This window comes from Apodemus sylvaticus, chromosome 14, assembly GCF_947179515.1.
Source record: "Apodemus sylvaticus chromosome 14, mApoSyl1.1, whole genome shotgun sequence".
In the NCBI taxonomy this organism is placed as follows: Eukaryota; Metazoa; Chordata; class Mammalia; order Rodentia; family Muridae; genus Apodemus; species Apodemus sylvaticus.
This window is the reverse complement of record NC_067485.1, coordinates 34,741,792-34,763,168: the sequence shown is the minus strand read 5'-3', so window position 1 is coordinate 34,763,168 and position 21,377 is coordinate 34,741,792. Positions and strand designations below refer to the sequence as shown.

Below are 21,377 nucleotides of genomic sequence, written 5' to 3'. Positions count from 1 at the left end.
CCACTCTCAGAACATTCTTCAGAGGCTCCATCCAGGCTCAGTGCCTGCGCTGCTGGCAGAAAACACAGAGGCAGCTGGGAGCTCCAGCTCCACAGGTAGTCGTGACAAGTTAGGTCTGAGCACAGTTTGTAGTTTCAGCCTATGAAGGAGGTGCCCAGAGGCTGAGCAAGACAGGACAGTCTAGTTAGCGAAGTGGGAAGGCAGCACCCATCTCCTTAGTGCTGTGAGGTGCTACCCAGAAGAACTGAGAGAGGGGGTGGTGGCAGGGAGAGGGTATCCCTGAAGGCCTAAGGTGTAGAAGAACTCAGATTCTTAGGCAGTCTGAATAATATGGTCCTGGAAAAGGATAGCCGAGCAAAGTGACTGTCACACAGTGCATCCTTAGGGAAGTCGTTTTGCCCTTTGTTGGGCTAGTCTCCTCATCTGAAATGAAGACAGTAAAGTCAGTGCTCCTAGGTCAGAGGTAGAAAGTCATAGGGAGGATCCATGCTTCAGAAGATGGGGAAAAGAAACCACACTCTCAAGTCATGGCACGAGCCCCCAGCTCCACAAGGTCCTCACTGTATGTCCTCAGGAACCAGGGAGAAGTTTCATTTCACGCATATTTTTAGCTGATCATCACGAAGAGAAATGACAAGTGACATGACCAAGACACTTCTTTATTTTCTAAAGCAAAAACTTGATTTGCTGGACATGTTCACACAGCTAGTGAGTCACTGTTTGTTCACATTAGAGAGCAAAAGGAAATGACCAAGAAAAAAATGCTCGAAGTAGGAATCTGAGTTGGACCTGAGAGATATGTTTCAAAACAGGAGCTTGAGGGGCTGGAGAGATGGTTTAGAGATTAAGAGGTCTTTCAGAAGACCCAAATTCTACTCCCAACACCCACATGGTGTCTCACAACCAATTGCAACTCTAGTTCTCGGGGAATCTGACACCCTGACCTCCATGGGCACTAGGCATACGCTCACATGGTGCACAAGCATAAATGCAGGCAAAACACTCATACATCCAGATGAATAATCTTTAAAAATACATCAAAATAGGACATGACTTCTGAGGAGATAGAGACTGTCTCCTCTCTCTGGCTGTGACTCAGCCTGGCTCAGCTGAGGTGAAACCTAAGAATCTAGACAACATGGCGTGTGCAAGCCAGCACCTCGTGAGCAGCTCTGGCTTAACTGCATATTCATTTCTGGAAATGGTCAAGAAAAATTACACCTGTATTTAAAAAGATTGCGTGAAATCCCAAAGTATACTTGATGTAAATTATTTCTGGTTTTAAATTTTACCTCACTCTGCCTGAGTCTCTTTCAGGAGGGCTGCTCACCTGCACGCTGCTTGTCTCCTTGCCTTTGTTTCAGAACGCCCAGCTTCTATTCTACTATCTACTGGATGGGAGGTGCCTGAGCACATATTCAAGACACTTCACCACAGGCTGGCCAAGAGACAAAGTAGGTCTACTTACTGGCTGGCTAAAGAGTCCATCTGCCTCACAGAAAATAGCCAGCTGATTCCTGATTTTCTTTTCTATGCATATCTATGGCATTGGTTTAGACTTAGCTGCTCAGTAGCCACCTGTTCTTCACCTGTTGTGGTATAAATCTGGCCATGGTGTCAGTCTAGTAGAGCTGGAGCCTCTCAGGGCATTATGTATGGCCGATGCATGTGGCCTCACCACGGAGTAGTCTACACACAGCTGCAAAACATGCTAGTTCTCGGAGTGCCTCCTTAGCTATGATGCCCTTGAACTCTGAGAGGGGCTGGGGCGGGGAAAGCAAAGACTACCTATAACTTCTGTGATTAGACCATATGTTTAGTTAACCTGGAAAGTGATTCAGTAACAGGAAGTGGGGTCCAACATATAAACTCTGTTGGGCAGGGCCCTTTTGTTCCATTGGGAGGGGACAACACCAGACATTTCTATAGCAGTCATATGACTCTCTAGAGTATTTAACTACAAATTTAAGAAGGGCTGGCCACAGACCAGGACTGATACAGGCGTAAGTTGGATCAGCAAAAATATGTTTACAAAGTTGCAAATCTACGGAAGGGTATTCAGAGACAAAGATGAGTCAAATCTTTGGCCAAGAGAAGAGAAGGGCTGTACATGGCCCTGCAATCTAATGTTCTAAGCATGGGGGACTGTAAGGAGAGAAGCCCTCTACCATTAGACACATAAGGCTAAAATGTGAGCATTTTCCCAGACACAACCAGTTTTCATCACGTTTTAATGAAGTTAATGAAACTGAAAGGTTCAGGAACAACCAAGCCATTTCCATTGCTCTTAATGCAGATTACTCAAGAGCCACTGAAGCTGACTGCTTAGACACTTGTTAACTTGGGTTGCCAAAGTTACTGCCTTACTGGTAGGAGGACAAACCCTGGCAAAATGTGCTCTTAACAGTTTTCAGCCTAAGTCTGAAAGACCACCCTAAGAACTATGGATTAAGGTGATGACCTTTTACAAAATATGGCAGTAATTCTACTTTAATTGGTAGTTCTGCCCAAGGAGAAAGGGGTTCTGGTTAATTTTCTAAGAACTCATGGGAAACACTCGGACTATATTCACAGTGGTTCTAAGTTTAAGTCACAATGAAATACTCTAGTGGGAAATAAAAGAGAATCCCATCTTGGCCCTGTTTACACTGAACCTGCTGTGTATGCAGCCTGTGGTGTTGAGGTGTCCCTTTGCATTCTTCACACATAGTAAGTTTATTCACTTTGCTTATCACTACACTATCAGTTTATCTGCCTCTGAGGCACCAAGCTACTTGTTACTCCCTTTCTTGCATTGGAAGTGACTTGGGAAACTTCGGCAGGGCCATCTTCTCAGCCAGTTTCGGGGAAGTATAGATTGACATCTCTGTTGGCTACATGGGATGAGCTAGGTAAAGGGTCAAATTTTTCTGGCATGGAAAATATGACTGAGCATTTGGGGTTAATATGACATGCTGGCTATCTGATATCTGCTTTGCTGCCTAGTCAATAGAACACAACCTCCAAACCTTGCCTAAGTCATAACCTGAACTTTAACTAATGCCTGACACATCTCTATTTATGATTCCATGACCTTGGCCTCCTCTTTAACCCTCCCCCCAACACTTGTAAACAGACTCCAGGTTCAAGAGAGAAAAAGAGATTAGAAGTCAGAAGCTTTCTGACAGATAGAAAAGATGATGGATAATTTAGGTAGATAAACTCAGACTTCTTTTGAGGAGTTCTTTTCTTTGAGAGAATATCACTTCTTGATATTATCTTTGATCATATGATCTCAACACATTTCACAAACATTAGTTTAACCTCCTACTGTTTTTCTGAAGTTTAGAATCATCATTCTTAACTTAGGTGCTAGCAAAACTGTATACAGTTGAAGATATAGTTAACCAAATACAGAGCTTTGCGATGCTGCCTTCTACCTCAACTCCTAATTATTTAGACCAAAATATTTTTCATTGTTTCATTTATGTGAATAAACCAACAGTATTGTCAGTGGTTCACATAAATAAGTAAATAAATAAAACATAGTCTTAGCATACCTTCCTAGCTGAGTGGTGCAAACTGTCACTCAAACATAGAACAGGCAGAATAAATAAATGGTGACTTATCGCCAACCTATGGTGGCTCCAAAGGATCCAAAAACAAAGTCACACTTGATGATAAAATATAAAGGTTGAAACAGAGTTCTTTTAGAAAAATAGTCTCTCTCTCTCTCTCTCTCTCTCTCTTACACACACACACACACACACACACACACACACAGAGGCAGTAAAGGAAAAGAGATTATTTCTAGTAAGCAAACATTTTTGTTGAGTTTAGATTTTGACAGAGGTCAGTAGCTGAACAATATAAATATTATTTAGTTGGGGGAGGGGCAAAAGAAGGTAATATGAAACAGAACATCTGACAAATGTTCAGCAGTGAATGGGGACACAGAACAGATATGTATGGCTGTTTGAAAACTACAGCACTGAATCTCTGCTTCTCAAAAAACATAATTCTGTAAAGATAGACTACACAGAGCCATTACTGACAGGAGACTGAGGTAAACTCATTGTGAGCACTCTGAACGGATTAGCCACTAACTCTATGTTTTGCAGATAAACCTGAACAATGGAGTAGGCATTAGCCTTTTCCTAGATGAGCTAACTGAGACCACGATTAAAAAACACTCGCTTGGCCACTGCTCTCTGCATGGGCTGGAATGGCCTCGTTCTCCTGTGCATTCCTGTTATCGGTTCACCTCCTTTCTGGAATCACTTAGTGGTTGCTCAGCATCGCATGTGACAACTGGGCACAAACGCTGGTTGCTCCCAGCACCCACTACCCACCCACACTGGGATCCAGGGCTTGGGTTGTTTGTTCAGAGTCTCCTCCCTGTGGCTGCCTCCCACTCCCCTCCTCACCAACTGAATGAGAAGACAATGCATTGGCATAAGCAACCATCCTACCTTTAAGACAAGTGGGAGGTGCTGATTCACCAAGACAGTATTTCATCTCACCAACAGTAAAACAGGACTGGACCAACGGACTTCCCTATGGCATATTCACTCCCTGACACATGTTATATAAAACAAATAGACATGCCTGGCAGCATGAAGCATAAGGAACCAAAAGAAAAATTAACTGTTTTGACCCATAGCCCCTCCATTTATCTGATTAGTAGATCTAGTAGGGTTATTTCTTCATGCTTTTACTATAAATTAACATTTCTTTTTATTTTTTATTTTTTTTTTAGCAAGGAACTATAGCCAGAAGCTGGAAAGAACCCAGGTATCCCTCAACAGAAGAATGGATGCAAAAAATGTGGTATATCTACACAATGGAGTACTATTCAGCCATTAGAAACAATGAATTCATGACATTCTTAGGCAAAGGGATGGAGCTGGAGAACATCATACTAAGTGAGGTAACCCAGACTCAAAAGATCAATCATGGTATGTACTCACTAATAAGTGGATATTAACCTAGAAAACTGGAATACCCAAAACATAATCCACACATCAAATGAGGTACAAGAAGAATGGAGGAGTGGCCCCTTGTTCTGGAAAGACTCAGTGTAGCAGTATAGGGCAAAACCAGAACAGGGAAGTGGGAAGGGGTGGGTGGGAGAACAGGGGGAGGGAAGGGGGCTTATGGGACTTTCAGGGAGTGGAGGACCAGAAAAGGGGAAATCATTTGAAATGTAAATAAAAAAATATATTAAATAAAAAAAGATCAAAAAAAAAAAAGAAAGAAAGAAAAAGAAAGAAAGAAATCACCTAAGATGCCTTCAGTACATATTGGTACAGTAGCCTTAATCTTCAAAGACGTGGTCAGACTGTTCACACAGTGTTTCATACAGTGGGTGCAGTGTTACCCTGCTTTGATGAAATTATAGGATAGGAATGAAGAACCCAGCTTTGCTGAGATTGCATGAGATGAACAGAATACATTAAAGAGAAAATTGCAAGGCTGGGTATAGGAAAGCTAATGAAGCCAGACTTTTACAATATATGAAGAGAAACAAAGGGAACTGCTGTAAAAATGCTAAAAGATGAGGGTCACAAAATAAAAGAAGTGCCAGAGAAAAATATATAGAAAAAGATAAAGATAGATAGAATCAGGATCTTTTAAAAGCTGGAAAGAATTTCTGCAGTCATTTTAATAACGAATTTGAAAGAGTAAAGGAGGAGACTTTTCTTCTTACTTCTTCTATTTGAAGTTTTATTATATTATCTCTGCTCAGAGAGACTTTGGAACTGCTGGAATCACTGGAACCAAGCGGCTGGCTCTCTGCTGAGGAGTAACATTCTTTCATCAAGGCCGTCATTGCCATTCTCTTCCCAGGCAAAAATGACACGTTCTACCACAATGGGAAAGTGCTCCAGCAGGGTCAGCTGACTTAGCCTGCACTAGTGATAGTCACCAAGGGGCTGGCATTTGTGCAGAACCTCAAAACTAAGAATCTACCCAGTTCTACAATGTGCCCATTGAGATCATTGGAATATTTCCATTGCTTTGTCACAGGGGGGAAGTTAGGAGCAAAGGGAGATCAGGAGCTTTTACGGGATACACTAAAGTATGGATATGGGGAAAGGGAGCGGAGACATACATTACATATTTATAATGTAAGCAATAAGATATATTGAAATTATCACTATATTTTCTTTCAAATATAATTCCAGTAAGGGATTATAGTACTTCCTCATAATCTAAAATGAAGACTCATTCTCATTCAGAAACAAGTAACTCTATCAAGTTGTCTCAGAGAAAACTTACATAGACCCCACGTTCCAACAGACAGTAATGTTAAGAACACCTTTGTCTCACCTGTTTTTAAAACACAGTAGAATTAGCCTGGATTTAAAATGCAAGAAGCATACCTGATATTAGATTTATTCTCAACAAAACTCTTATAAGAGTGGGAAGTTTTTTTCTTATGACACTGAGAAATATGTAAAAGAGAAAATTTAGAAAGTCTTTAGCATGATTTTATCAAAAAGACTATTGAGGACTCATGCTTTTGATATAAACAGTTCTCTCATGCAAGGAAAGTTTTCTCCACTGTGCCTTAGAATTTCTAGAACAGCTGGGAACTGTTTGAGAATCTGTCTCAAACATAAAGGTGTTTAACTAAATGGGACAAGTTAGGGGCCATTCTCTGGGGTTTGAGCACACCAGGGTCAGATGGCAGGTATCAGGACCGGCTGCTAGTCTCAGAAGCAGCTCTGCCATGGGCGGTACAAGAAAGTCGCATGGCTGCTTAAGATTCCACATGACCCCAAGAGAAGGGCAGAACAAAACGAGGCTAAAACTGAAAGCAGCCATAGGAAGAAAGGAAGGTACGAATGAAAGGGAGGGACTTTTAGAAGGCTATACTGGCCATCGGTCCAGACAGAGGGACTTGCTTCAGGCCATGTAGGAGGTTAGGCAAGGGTGGGTGGGGTGATGTGGTGACCAGCCTCCTTTGTTAGGGTTCCTGCTAGCCTGCATCTAACTGCTGGTGTATAATAATGGCACCTCTTATTCAATTGGAAGCAGTCTTTCTTTCCTTTCCTGACTCCCAACTCTCTTTAAATAGAAAATTCAAACTTACTTCCAAATTCTCTTTCCTTAGCAAATTAGTCCTGGGTCTTTGAGGAATCATTCTCTGACTTTATGGACTTTTTTTTTTAAACCATTTGTATGGTGTGAAAGTGGATATGGTGAATCAATCAATAGACAATGAGTTAGGGTCAATGCCCCACTTTCCTCCTCAAAGTGATTTCTGGTAGGATTTCTGAACAACAACTAATGACTGTCCTAGTAATGAACTTGCTCATCTTTGAAACAGAAACCTTCCAGTGAGCTTCCCAAAAGAATGTGTTCCTGATAAGTTTGACCTTAGACAAGTTATGGATTTCTGACCCCACCTCTGTAAAAATGATAGGAATTCTTGGGAATTAGAAATAGCAGCAGTAGGAAACTAAATGCAGATTTTTGTGTAATTGAGAGGACATCCTTAAACAAGCAACAAGCACAGACATACTTTTGGAACATTGACGAGCAGTAAATGAATGGGGTAGTTTAAGTTAAACACTGGAAGTGGATGCTGGTTAACTGTCCTGGGTGACTGCTTTCCCTGATTAAGGCTATTCGAGCAGCAGAAGAATGTAATCTTATCACTATTCATTCACAGAGTCCAGGAATATACAGTTTAGGCAGAATCCTAGGAGGGCTAACAGCCCAACATGTTCCTACCTTTTACCATGATCTTCTTCTTACTCCAGACTCAAAATAAGAGATCTGTCAGTATTGAGTAGCCTTTTTCTTTTCTGTATTATGTTGTCTACAAACAAAACAAGTACTTAGAAGAAAATCTCAGGAGTTGAGGACCAAGTTCTAGAGGGTGTCTTTTTGATAACTACTGACCTCACAAGAGTAAACGCTGATAAGGAGGATAATTATTAACAAGTCTACTAATGAAAAAGATAACACAGAGCACAAAAAGCTAATATTTATACAGCCCTTTTATTTTCAGAATTATAAAACATTCACATCCCAACATCTAGGTCAGGAATAATAATAGTAGGGCACCTGCTTACCTCTGGAAGTTAGTTTGCTTGAGATGGGTTGTCCCTATCTACTAGCTAATGAGCCTGAAGACAGTTTTGTCTGGGCCAATGGATCTGAGATACAAGTGTGTGTGTGTGTGTGTGTGTGTGTGTGTGTGCGCACGCACGCACACACCTGTTGTTTTGTTTCTTTTTGAAACAAAGTCTTTCTACATAGCCCTTGCCATCCTGGAACTCACTAAATAGACCAGGCTGGCCTCAAACTCAGAGAGATCCACCTGCCTTCACTTCCTGAAGGCTTGGATTAAAGGTGTGCACCACCAAGCCTGGCCTAAATCTGAGAATTCTTAACCATTTTTTCAAGACTGGTTTCCCAGACTCCTCCTGGACGTCAGATATGCCTGGATTTGAGACTAACTCCCCATGTGTACTCGTCTTCCTCCATATTCCAGAAATGCACTTTTAGTAAGTTCATCTCATGGTGTCCACTTCTGTCTCTTGCATATCTAGCCCTAGTTTTGACCTCCTTCCTTTCCTCTTGGCTTCCAGACCAGTCTGCCTTCTTGTTCTTGCCACATGGTTATCGCCAAGGCTCCAGGAATGTGACAAAGCCACTCCCCCGTAAGCCAGTCTTCTCTTTGACCTCTTATCTGGGCTGTCCCCTACTCCCCCATTCTCTGGTACTGGTGACTCTCTCTGCTCAGGCTGCTTTCCCACATGTTGCTGTTCTGTGTAATCTCTAATCTCATAGCCTTATCTTTGCAATGGCCTGCTTTTCTCACCTCCACTGCTCTATGTTTATCTTCCCTTGCAGCTCTGTAGCCTCTGCTGTTTGGCTTCAGGATGCTACTAATTGGAAATAGTTTCCATGAAAGGTATTCAACAAACACTCTTTCCACTGGATCCCTAAGACCTCAATTATATACAGCATTTTGTATTTTTAAATATTGAGGAAGTGAAGATAAATTGGAATGGTATTTAGAGATTAGAGAGATGGCTCAGTGATTAAGAGTGCTGATTCCTCTTCCAGCATACCAAGTTTGTTTCCTGGCACCCAAATGGCAGCACATAGCCACTTATAACTCTAGCCCCATGGGACTCAATGCCCTCTTCTGGCCTCTGAGGGCACTGAGCACACATAGAGGCAAACATCCATACATTACAGGATTTCTTCAGGGGCCACTAAAGCCAATGTTTTAACGTGTACTCCAACAATGTTAAGTCTAGGCTAGGGTTTTAGTCCAACATTCTCATACCAGTTTTCATGAAGCAGGGAACATCTGACTCAGCCAGGAAACCATCCCTTTATCTTTGTATGACAAAACACACAGATTCAATTTGCTATCAAGGACAATGCTTTTCCCAATGGAACCACATGTTGAACAGTTTTATTTAGGAGTCAGATTAGAGCTATATCAAAGAATAATCATTTGTGGATGTTTCAAATTGGAGCTTTATGGCAAATTAGTCAGATGGCATCTCAACTTGAGGTAACAGCAAATGAAGAAACTAGACTGTCCTAAGACAACAGTACAAGAAGACAAGAGAGAACATCAGAATAACAGTAGGGTAGAGCCCAAAGGAGATACACAGGCTATATTTAGTAGACTCAGGATAGTTGGTACCTAGACAGTAAAACTATTTACAAAGTGGGCCTAGACAGATGGCTCAGGAGTTGGGAGCACTGGCTGATCTACCAGAGGCATTGAGATCAATTCTCAGCACTCACGTGGCAGCTCAGTCATCTATAACTGCAGTCCATGGGATCTCATACCTTCGTCTGGTGTGCAGACACACATGCAAACAAAACACCCATATGTATAAACCTTAGCCAGGGTGGGTTGTGGGTGGCAGTGGTTGCAGCAGTAGTGCACACCTTTAATCCTAGCACTTGGGAAGCAGAGACTGAGTTCAAGGCTAGCCTGGTATACAGAGTGAGTTCCAGGACAGCCAGGGCTACACAGAGAAACTGTGTAGCCTCAAAACAACAAACAAACAAACAAACAAACAAGAGAAAGAAGAAAACAAAAGAAAAATTACCTTATTAGAACCATAAGGCAGTTAGGATAGGAGAAGGCTACTGCAGTAGTACAGACAATAATTCTTATAAGCCTCTATGGACAGAGGTGTTTGTTCTTTTTTCTTTTCTTTTTTTTAATTCGTTATTTTAGATAATGTACATGGTTTGGTAGAACAGAAAGAACATATTTGATTTTAAATACCAGCTAATGGTGTTTTTAAACTTCAGAATAATTGTTGGGATGCGAGAGATGGTACAATCACCTGGCCACACACAGATCTCCCTAGGAGACTGCAGTGCTCTAGGTGACACAAGGGAGGCATGTGTCCTTCAAAAGGCTTTTGTTGCAAGGCTTGACATGTCCTTGGGAACTGACTGGATCTGGAGGTCTCCCATCTAATCAACTGATTATTTCACAGACCCATGGCATTTTTGGGAGGCAGGGCTAGTTAGGGGATGCCTTGTCCCCTCTGTTTCCCTTTCCCTCTCTGTCTGGCTGCCATACAGAGAACAGCTCTACTCTAGGTCACCCTTTGCTATGGTGCTTTGCTTCGCCATAAACCCAGAAACAGCAGGGTGATCCAGCCATGGACTGAAACCATGAGATAGAATAAATTCCTCCTACTTTAAGTTGTTTCTCACAGGTGTTTGTCCCAGCAATGGAGATGCTAATAATACATTAGAGCTTGTTGAAGCTTTAGTCAAAGTTAGTCTAACTATTCTCCCTGCAGTTAATAGGCACATGCTAAAGCACATTTTGGAATTTGGGTTTTGGTTGGAAGCAGTTTGTATTAGGATTATAAATGAAGTTTTTTGTTTGTTTTTGTTTTTTTGAAAAATGGAAATATTCTAGGGAAATTCTCTACTAATACAAGTCATAAAAGTATGACAATAAAGATACCAGTTAAGCTTAAGGATAAATCAAAAACAAAAGTTTGGGTAATGGAATGTATATATCTGTATAGACAATTTTTTGAGTCCTTAATGATAATATAAGAAAAATACACAAGAGGCAGGAGAAAAGCTGAGGACACTAGACTCTGTACACAATTATAATTGCTATTTCATTAGATATGAATTGCTCTCAAGGGGGCCAGCTGCCAGGGAATGATCACAAGCTTCAGCAGGAAAGGTATATGCCCCAAGGGTTTTCAATGAGATTTTATGAAGTATGGAAAACACACAGTGGAATATTTGAGAATCAACTGAAGAGATTGAAATTTAAAGCTCCTTCTAAGTCCAAGGAAGGAAAGGGGCAGGAAAGGGCAATGTGATTAAGGAAGGATATAAAGATTAGGATGAGGAGCCTAAGAGGGAGGCTTAAAAAAATAAACAGTGATTTAGAGATATAAACTATTTATAAAATCAAGTAGTGAGAAGGCCAGAGAATAACTCAGAAGAAGGAGCATTATGCTGAGTATTCCAACCACCATGGTCATGTAGTTGTGAAAACAGTATGTGGCAGGATGTTAAAATTGTAAAGGACCTTTCAGAACCAGCAGCCTAACTTCTTTTACAGGTCCAGCAGTGCCGGAAGAGACAAGCTAGCCCATAATCAGGTCTCTATGCCTCCCCTGACCCCAGCTCTCACCAGTCAAAGGACAGAACAAAAGCAAGCAGGAGTGGAGGGGCCTGAGAACTTTAAGGTCACAGGATCAGGACCTGAGCCATGGGCTGACCACCACCAGGGCTGGAGCGAGGCAGAGCACACAGGGATCTCATTTCCTGCCCTAAGAGCCCAGTGTGAGAAGGTGGTGAGAACAGCAATAGAGGGAAGGGGAGGTTCAGGACAAAAGGCCAGCACACAAGAGCTTTACCCAGGTACTTAGAGACAGAGTGGAGGGAAGCTCTGACTGCTACTTACACAAGCCCTCCGATGACAGATCAAATTCCTGAGGTCTGGAAAGTGTTACATACCATTATTCTAAACAAGGCTATGAGATAGAGCAAGCAATTATAGGCCATTTAGCTTAACATCATTTACAGAAAAATATTAGGAAAAGTTTATGGGGGGCAGAGGGGACAACTCGACAAGCATATGGTAATTTGATTAGGAACAGGCCACATGCTGTCACTGGAGAAAAGTTTTAGCTAGCTCGCTAGGCTTCTTTGAAGTTACTGCCTTCTAAGTTCTATATATTAATTCATGTTTTCCCCCTATCAATATCTATAGTCATTAGTAATGAATTTAAGATTTATAAATAAAACAAAACCAATCATACTCAAGGACATGAAAGCACAATGGGAAGAAAAATGAATGTTAAAGATTAATGATGTTGTGAGAGAAAAATGCTAATAAATGGCAGAAAGCAAAGTTTAAACCATTTTATTTAAGAAAAATATTTCAATTTTGGTCCTTTTCCTTATTTCCTAAAGTTCTCTGAAGAAAAAAAAGAAAAAAGAAAAATGGATTTTAGCTTGTATGAATCAGAAAACAAAGCAAAATATTGTGTGTGTATGTGTGTGTGTGTGTGTGTGTGTCTGTACTCGCGCGCGCGCACTGCTACAGAAAAGTGGCACAAGAAGAGGGATACTAGATTAATTTCTCCTTTTTCAAATTTTCAGCTTAAAAGTTTTCAAAGAAAAAAAGACATCTTTATGGTTCTGTAAGTATTAGGTTAATATCAATACTTATATTTCTCTGGTATGTCTCTACCATTGAACAGCTATTGAACGCTAAAAAATGAAAACCAAAAAAAGAATAAAATATATACACTTTATATAACATAACAGAGGCACACGTAGACATGAGTACACACACAAACACACACACACACACAGAGTAATTGAAGCCTCCATGACCTTTGCTATGTTCTTACAGTTTTTGTTGTGACAGTCTACTTTCTTCAGGTCTGGGTTCTAGAGATTGATGGCATCTGAACATTTACTACATTTACTGGGGGCAAGTCAGTCTTGTTTACCATTGCATTATCAGGGTCTAAAAGTGTGGCACAAATTTTAGGGAATGACTAAATAAGAAGTGAATGTAGGCATGGTATTAGATATTTATTGTTTGTCAGATTCTATAAATGACTTCTTTCATCTTCAAATAATTCTTTGAAAGAAATTCTCTAATAGATCCTATTTTTAACAGTGAAGAAACAGAAGCATTGAGAAGTGTAAGGTTTATAACTGAAAAGTACTAAATGAAGACATTATTTATTGTCTTTAAATACAACATTTAATGTGTCTTTAAAGACCACATTTAAATACAATATTACTTTTGCTCAGAAATAAGCACACTGGGACTGCAGAGATGGTTCTGCAGAGTGGTTAGCAATACTTGCTATTCTTCCACAATCTCTGGGTTTGACTCCTAGCACCCACATTGTAGCTCATGAATGAGTGTAATTCCTGTCCCAGAGGACTCTTCTTTGCCTCAGACCTTCATGGATACCTTGTGGTATATGTCATTGAAACACAGCAACCCAAATATAAAAAGTAAAAACATTAAAGATAGAAATGAGAATATTGTGTAATAAATCTGCATATTACTAAGTACATGTAAAGAAATTATACCTAAAGCAGAAATGTTTTATTTTATTTTGTTTTACATGTCTAGGGATGGAAAATGGGGCATTTTACATATAGACAAGGGCTTTACCATTGAGCTATGATCCACCTTAAGGCAGGTGTCTTGAGTGTCACAGAAGTCAGGTTTCAATATTGCCATCACTGAATCATCTTGAACTCAGGGACAATGGGAAGTGGACAGCTTAATTTCTCAGGTAGCAAAACTCCTCAGCATCTGAAGAAGCCATAAAGACTCATAGGTAGAGTACAAAAGATATGGCTCCATTCAGCTCTAATCACAAATTGGAGTCCTTGATACATAAGACAAACCTTGTATACCCTTCATGTTAATACAAAAATAAGGTTTAAGGTTTCGTGGTATTGCAATCTGTGAGGAGAATAGCTATTGGCACATGTGGATCTATCTGGGTACTATATTGTTCATCAGAGGCCTCTTATATTAATATCTTTGCTGAAGAAAGGGCCTTGTCAGATTAGGCCACAGCTAATTTAGAAAAACAGCCACATAAAACTCTATTTTCCATTTGTCTTGCTTTTAAGACATCGTTGTTCTAATAATATATGATGTGTCCATATGTTCTTATTTCTCTTTGTTTTAATTTTTTCTTTATGTTATTTCTTCTTTGATCATTCTAGAACCAATTCCATATAAGAAGATATAATTTATGCTTTTAAAAATAGAGTGAATGCATTAAAACATTAGTTAATTATTTGGGAGTGTAGTAATTTAACCTAGGACCTTGTGAATGCTAGACAAGAATTTATAGCTGTGCTACACCCTCAGCCCTAGGTTATGCTTGGCTTTGGGTATCTGTACTTGATGAAGATCGTGGGGGACAGATGACCAAAGCTGATGAAAACAAATTTTCACAAGTTTTCTAACTTGTGAAAAGAATTCCAAGAAACCTAACAGGAAGCCTCTGGGACATGCAGGATAGACGGAGACGCTAAGAAGAAAGGACTATGTTTGGACAGAAGAAGCAAAGTTCTTCCTTTTCTTCTCAGAGTTTGCTCATTTCATAAGTCTCCACCGGGTCTAGCTGCCAGCCTCTGAGGGACTTAGTGCTTCTCAGGGCTCAAAGGAAATAACTTCTACAGCTGACAGGGCTCCCCATTTGGAAAAAGCTTGTTTATAATGTAGTCACCTTTCAACTGGAAGAACACTGTCACCCTGGAGGCAACTCCACAGAAAGCCTGTCACTTCAGGTTGATCCAAGTTTCAGAGGACTTGCTTTGAGGAATGGGGTTAAAAGTTTAGTTTCACTATGCAAAGAAAGCATGCCCAACTGAATATTAAGGTGCAGTGTAGTGAATGAAGCAAACGCAGCCTAGAGGCTTAAAAATATGAACCATAGAGCTGGATCTATAATCTGGTAGTAATGGGAATCTGTTGGGAGAGTCAGCCCAGGGAAAGGGGGCAGCAAGCATACATATGAAATCAGACACCACTTTACAGTCACACAATGCCGGTGTCAACAGAGTTGCAGAACAGGTATGATGATAGCATTTGAGTGAACAAAGGATGGGATGGGAGGGATGTAGTGGGGCAAGGAAGGAACTGGTGGGGTTTCAAGAACAGTCTTGTCAGTTAGAGGGTCCTCTTCCTGTTCTATACCTTCTTTTGTTCCAGTCCTTATCAATGCCACACCTTGCCTAAAGTAGAATAACAGACAAGCCATTCTTAATGACTTGTTCTTAAAACTATTCTGGTGTCAGAGACAGAGGCACACTTAAGCTGTTGTGAGAATACAAGTAAAGTTTTTACTCTGAAGTAACTATCTTTACTAGTGAGAAGAGAAATTTGTCTGAGTATATGACTTGTTTAGAGTTTCAGAGAAATGAGGCCCCTGCAGCCCTTCCTCAGGCCAGGGGAATAAGTGCAGAGGGCTGGGAGACTAGGGAGGTCCTTGCTGTGTCAGCAGCAGCACAGCTAGTATCTTCCTCCCCCAGGGACAGGCACATCCTCTCACAGACACACCCACTCACCATTAGCTAAGAACAATCACTCTCTGTGTCAAAGCCTGGCCACGCCCGTGGGGGACAAAGCAGAACTGCACAGCCCTACCTCTCCCAAGCCGCTGTGCACTCCCTTGGTGTGGTTCTTTCTCTGTGTAAGAGGCAATCATTGAGTGCAGCCTTTTGGGGGAAGCAGGGGCACAGAACAACACATTTCACAGGATGGCTACTGAGCACACATTTCACAGGATGGCTACTGAGGACACAGTTTACTTTCAATCTGTCTTCACCGCCTTTCCCCAGAGAAAGCAGGTTCTAAGGTGCTGTTCCACAGCACGCACTGGACACACCTGACCTCTCTGAAGACACTGCTTCCCGTTTCATTCTAAACACCTTTGATTTTGTCATTGTGCATATGGATCACATCAAAGCAGTGACATTAAGTTAAAAAAGAAGGATATTTCTGACTAACAGTGTATGCCACTCACGTTAACAAGTTACTGCATATATGTGTATGCACACTCATGTTAACAAGTTACTGCATATATGTGTATGCACACTGTCTAGCGCATGCCTGTGGAAAGCAGAGGACAACTTTTAGAAGTTGGTTCTCTCCACCCTGTGGATCCTGGGGATAAAATTCAGGCCATCAGTATTGGCAGCAAGCACTTTTACCCACTGGGCCATTTCCTTGGCCCCTAAATTATTTGTTAGTATGAAAATGTACTTAGAAATTTCTGTCTACGGACCAATCAGTCACTATTAAACAACCATCTTGTTGTACCTTTGTCTTTTTTCTCTTCCCCAAAGTCCCTATCCTTAAAGAAGTTAGAAGCTGGTAAAGGAAGGAAAACATGAAAACAGACGATTATAACAGGTCCTACAGCAGTGGTTCTCAAAATGCGGGTCATGACCCCTTTGGGGTCAAATGACCCTTTCATGGGGTCTCCTAGGATCACTGTCAAACACACACTTTTACATTATAATTCATCACAGTAGCAAAATTACAGTTATGAAGAAGCAGCAAAAATAATTCTAGGATTGGGGTCACTACAATGTGAGGAGCTGTATCAAAGAGTCACAGCTTTACGAAGACTAAGAACCACTGTCCTAGTGTGTGCAAGGTAATTACAGAGACAAGAGGAATGTCAGTGGCAGTAGAATATTGGTTAGAAAAGGGTCCATGAACAGGATGTTATGTGAACTGAGCCTGCCAGGGTAGGGGAAGACTTTTATGAGTGCTGTGCATGACTGCTTATGTGGGCCTATGTGTGAGAGTGTGCAACAGTGAACAAGAGACGGGTGGCTGGGAAAAAGGGCCTTTGGCTCTAGAAACCCTACAGGTCTAGGAACTGGTAAAGCAGACATCTTATGGATATTTGGGATCATTTTGCAAACCAGACCAATGAGATGAGATTGGTCCAAGCTATGATCTCCATTTCTGGAATCAGTATTTTCCTGGGTGTGTTTTATTCTTGTTTTTCTTTATACAGCAATAGATTTTTGTGGTGAGAATGGTATCTCAAACTTAATTCTCTGTATTCTCCTTTGGGAAGTGCCCTGTGGAGTATGCCAGAGAGGTAAATTAGAGAGCTTTGAAGGTTGGCAGCAGGCATTCCAGGAGGGAATTTTCCCAGCCAGCTGGCCAAGGGTGGCCACACTTTGGGTGGTGAGGGAGTCCTTACCACTTCAGTTGGCCGGTAGTATTTCAGATCCACAGTCACGTGAACTTTGCCGGTCTCTTTACATCTGCCCACTTCATTTTCATTCTTTCCTTCCCACCTGCAAAGAAGACAAACAATCAATTCTTAATTGCTCAGTAGCATGTGGCCTCACTGTGGAGCTCAGGATGGCTTGCCTGTCTTCTCCCAGCAGGAGGCCATAAGCACATTAACAGCAGGAGCAGGGCCGCCCTCAACCTTGTTATTAGAGCAATTGTGGCTTTCAAAACTTTCTGTATTTGTTTGAAAGGAAGTTAAACCCCCCACCCTGCTTCCATTTAAAGAATATCAAGATGAATTCAAAACTGAGACTTTAGACATAAATAGTTTGTGGGGGGTATTGAATAACTTTTAGGGATCTCAAAGAATTTTTATACTTTAAAAGATTATTCTTTTTAAGTATAAAATCATTAGACATTTATTATGAATCAATTATTGTCATTTATCCACCCTTTTCTTTCATATGTGGGCACAGTTAGTATGAGCCCATGGCACCCTAGTTGGTGATAAGTTCCATACCTTGCTGGCTCTATTGTTCATCCCTGCATTATATCCTTGTGAAGGAGGCCTCACCACCTCCCCACAGATGATGAAGCCTGCCCCAAAGCATACAACTAATTGTTCATTTCCTGTCCTCTAGCATGATTTCCCCTGACTCAGCTGGGATGTTCCTAGACTGGAGCTTGCCTCACTAAACATCTGCAGTTGACAACAATAAAGACCCACTATGACCCTCCAGGGTACACTGACTGGGATGCATAATGGGCTACTAGGCTTCAAGAGCTTCTCTTGGGAAACTCTACTAATCTGCTTTATGGTCTCATTTTTCATTAAATGGGAACAACTAGATTTGGACCTGGTGGTGCACATCCGTAATTTTAGCAATTCTGGAGACTGGGTCCTGAATTTTAAATTTAAGGGCAATATAGTGACCTCTCCATCTCTGAAGAAAGAAGACAAGAGAAAGTTCTTGATTTACAGTTGACTTTGGGATTTCTATAATCTAATATTCCAATAAAAGTATATACTATGCGGTTTAAGTTATTTTCACAAAAAATATTTTTTTGGCAAGGAAAGAAAAGAACTGAAAAATCTGACTAATGTTTGGCTTCAGTGCTTATCCTTAGAATGAGTTTGCTTTATCAGCTGGGACTCAACCCAGAACAATTTTGTGTGCTCCTCAGATCTCTCGCAGAAAGGATCAAAGGGAAGAATAGAACAGTCTATGGTTACTTGACTATGCCACAGATTCCTCTGAAAATGAACATTAAATACTGAAGAATGTTATATATCAAAACAGGTTGAATACAGACTAGGCTCACAAACTTTATTTTTGATTAATTATATGAATATTTTGTCAAGTCACCTCTCCAAGAGATAAACTTGGCAGAAGAGGGTAACTATTTGTCTCTTGAGGAAATACTCAGTTTGCTGGTTTGTGATTTTTCCCAGTAGACTCAAGGCAGATATGAAAACCATCCAGTAACACAGAAAATAGTAATAGTACACTATGTTGAACTATGTAAATTATATAAGCAGTCATATCCCATGAATTTTATCTTGATCAACTAAAACAGAAGCATTTGCTAATCTACTAATTAGGCTTAACTTTTTAATCTTGGATAGATAGTCAGACAAGTAACACAAAACAGACAATTTCAAAACATCTTTTAGCTATGTTTTTGTCTATATTTCATACTGTAGAAAGAGACATAGTTCTAACTGTCCTAGATACCTCTAGGTCAGCATCTCCAGCTGAACCAAAGGGTTAACAGAAACAACATTTTCTTTTCCTTTTGTAGCTAAGTAATGTATGACAAGCAAACTGACTTACTATATACACACAGATTTCATGCGCGCGCACGCGCGCACACACACACACACACACACACACCCATACACAATACCCCCTGTCCCATACCACATACACACAAACCCCAAATACACATAACACACTAACCATATACAGACAAACACACTTAAAAAGATCCCCCCACTGCCCTCTCCCAACATTTAAACTCATAAACCCTTGGTAAGGCCTCTAGATAGATTGCCATTTGGTCACAGAAAGAAATGAGGGCAGCCAAAAAAATCTTCAGCCTGATAGACTGCAAATTTGTTTGTAAGAAGCCAGAGTATAAACATTCTGAGCATTATAATTTACATACACTGTGCTACATATCCTTCCTTTCTGCTCTGCCTTCTTCTACACTGTCTTCCCCTGATCCTGTTTCTTCCATATCACTACCTTTTCTCCCAAACCACCCTTTGATTCTGTAAAACCTTTTCTCCCAAACCACCCTTTGATTCTGTAAAACCTTTTCTCAAGGGCAGAAAAAGCAGCCAAGGTTAGAGTTGTTCCTCTGATTCAGTGGATCTGGCCACGACCATCTTTTACGTCATGAAAGAAAACATTTTATTCCTTTTACATTTGTTTATTTACTGTGTGCGTATCTATATCTGTGTGTGGCACTCTTGTGAAACTTTTGAGAGTTTGTTCTCTGTTTCCACCATGTGGATTCCAGGGATCAAACTCAGGCCATTAGGTTTGGAGGCAAGCACCTTCCCTGGATGATCCATCTTGTTGGCCAGCATCTGACTACAGTTTCTCATGGTAGGTTTGCTATCACAGCAAATAGTTGAGATTTGTAACACTAGCTAAAAGGGGAAAGGTTGAAGGAAGGCTCCTCCCCACCTCAGGGGCTTATTAAATGCAAAGGCAGACTTAGGGTCTGCCTTCTCACCTGCACTAAATTTTCATGAGGGCAGTAAGCAGAAGTTTCAGCCAAGGGCCAAAATCATTCAATTACAATACAAGAAACACTTGTGTTATCATGTGAATGGTAATGGCTAACTTGTACCAAGTGAAGCTGTAACTCAAATCAGAACTTCAGTGTCAACTAAATGACTGTGTCTTGACAGGGATTAGAGGATTCAGCTAATTAACAGGAATTACTACTTACTAATTTAGATTGGCAGCTCTTTAGGCACGGATCCTGGATAATTCAATTTTAAAACTTACTTGTTGAAGGAGTAACAGAATCACTCAAACAAAGAAGATGAGGTCCTATTCATCTATTGAATGAATAGTTTCTTCAGTGGTAAAGCCACTGGCAAGGGACTCATTCTCCCATAGCAAAACCTTATCTAGGATCCTGTAAGTGGGCCGAGTGAGAACCATTCAGCCCCCCTCACACACACACACACACACACACACACACACACACACACACACACAAATGTGACATGAAATTAGGAGAGACTAGATAGGAAGAGGAAGGGGGTCAGTGGAAGTGTCAGGGGAAGAAGAAAAAATAATGAGGCTGAATATAATAAAAAAAATTACACAACCTCAGCATATAAAAATGCCACAACAAAACCCATTATTATATAATTATGTATAATAGGTGCTAAAAACAAACAAACTAACTTATGGGGCTAGGAATTTCTTGTGGCTCAGGGTGCAGCACTTGCATTTCATGTTCAAGGTCCTGGCTTTTATCCCTAGCACAATAAGAAAAGCCCTCTTTAGGTAGCAAGAGCAAGGCCAACCAAGAAATCAATTTCAGGACAGCTGCACCTGATGACCTGAGAGGCAACACTTTTCTTAGTAACTGAAATGTCCCCAGACATAAAGACGAAGTCAGTGCCTAGTTTAGGAAGTGATACACAGGACTCCTGGAAGACTGGCCAGCATATGAAAAAGAATGATAATGTGCACATTACACTTGGTCCTCAGGTTCCTTTCAACATTAACAAATTCACAAGTGCTGAAAGAACAGGGAAGAGACTAGAGGACTCACATTTCAGAAGCCAGAAGACATAAGGATGAATGTTGAGGACTCAGCAGAAGCCACAAAGGGCCACCTCAAAATGGACCCTGTTTGCATTTGCAGAAACCCCAGCATGCTCAGGGAGGGCAGCTGGCCCCTCATCTCCTCATTTTCCCACTGGGCAACGGCCTCACCCAGCCTGGTAAAGAAGGCCACTGGCCTGAAGGTCACAGGTCCAGGAAAGGGAAGGGTCTAGACACTGAAAATGGGAGGAAATTTAGTGAATGCTGAGGACTGAGATTCTTGTCCATATTCCAGATAATAGCAGTCAGGTCTA

At 41.0% G+C, this 21,377-nt stretch overlaps 1 protein-coding gene across 1 annotated transcript in view; it reads right to left on the bottom strand.

The window, feature by feature from the left end:
• Gmds (GDP-mannose 4,6-dehydratase) overlaps positions 1-21,377 on the bottom strand; it is a 579,810-nt gene that overhangs the window by 76,530 nt on the left and 481,903 nt on the right. Inside the window, exon 9 of the mRNA XM_052157103.1 lies at positions 17,232-17,328. Within this exon, the coding sequence (XP_052013063.1) occupies positions 17,232-17,328 (97 nt within the window). The remainder of the gene's footprint in view (positions 1-17,231; positions 17,329-21,377) is intronic.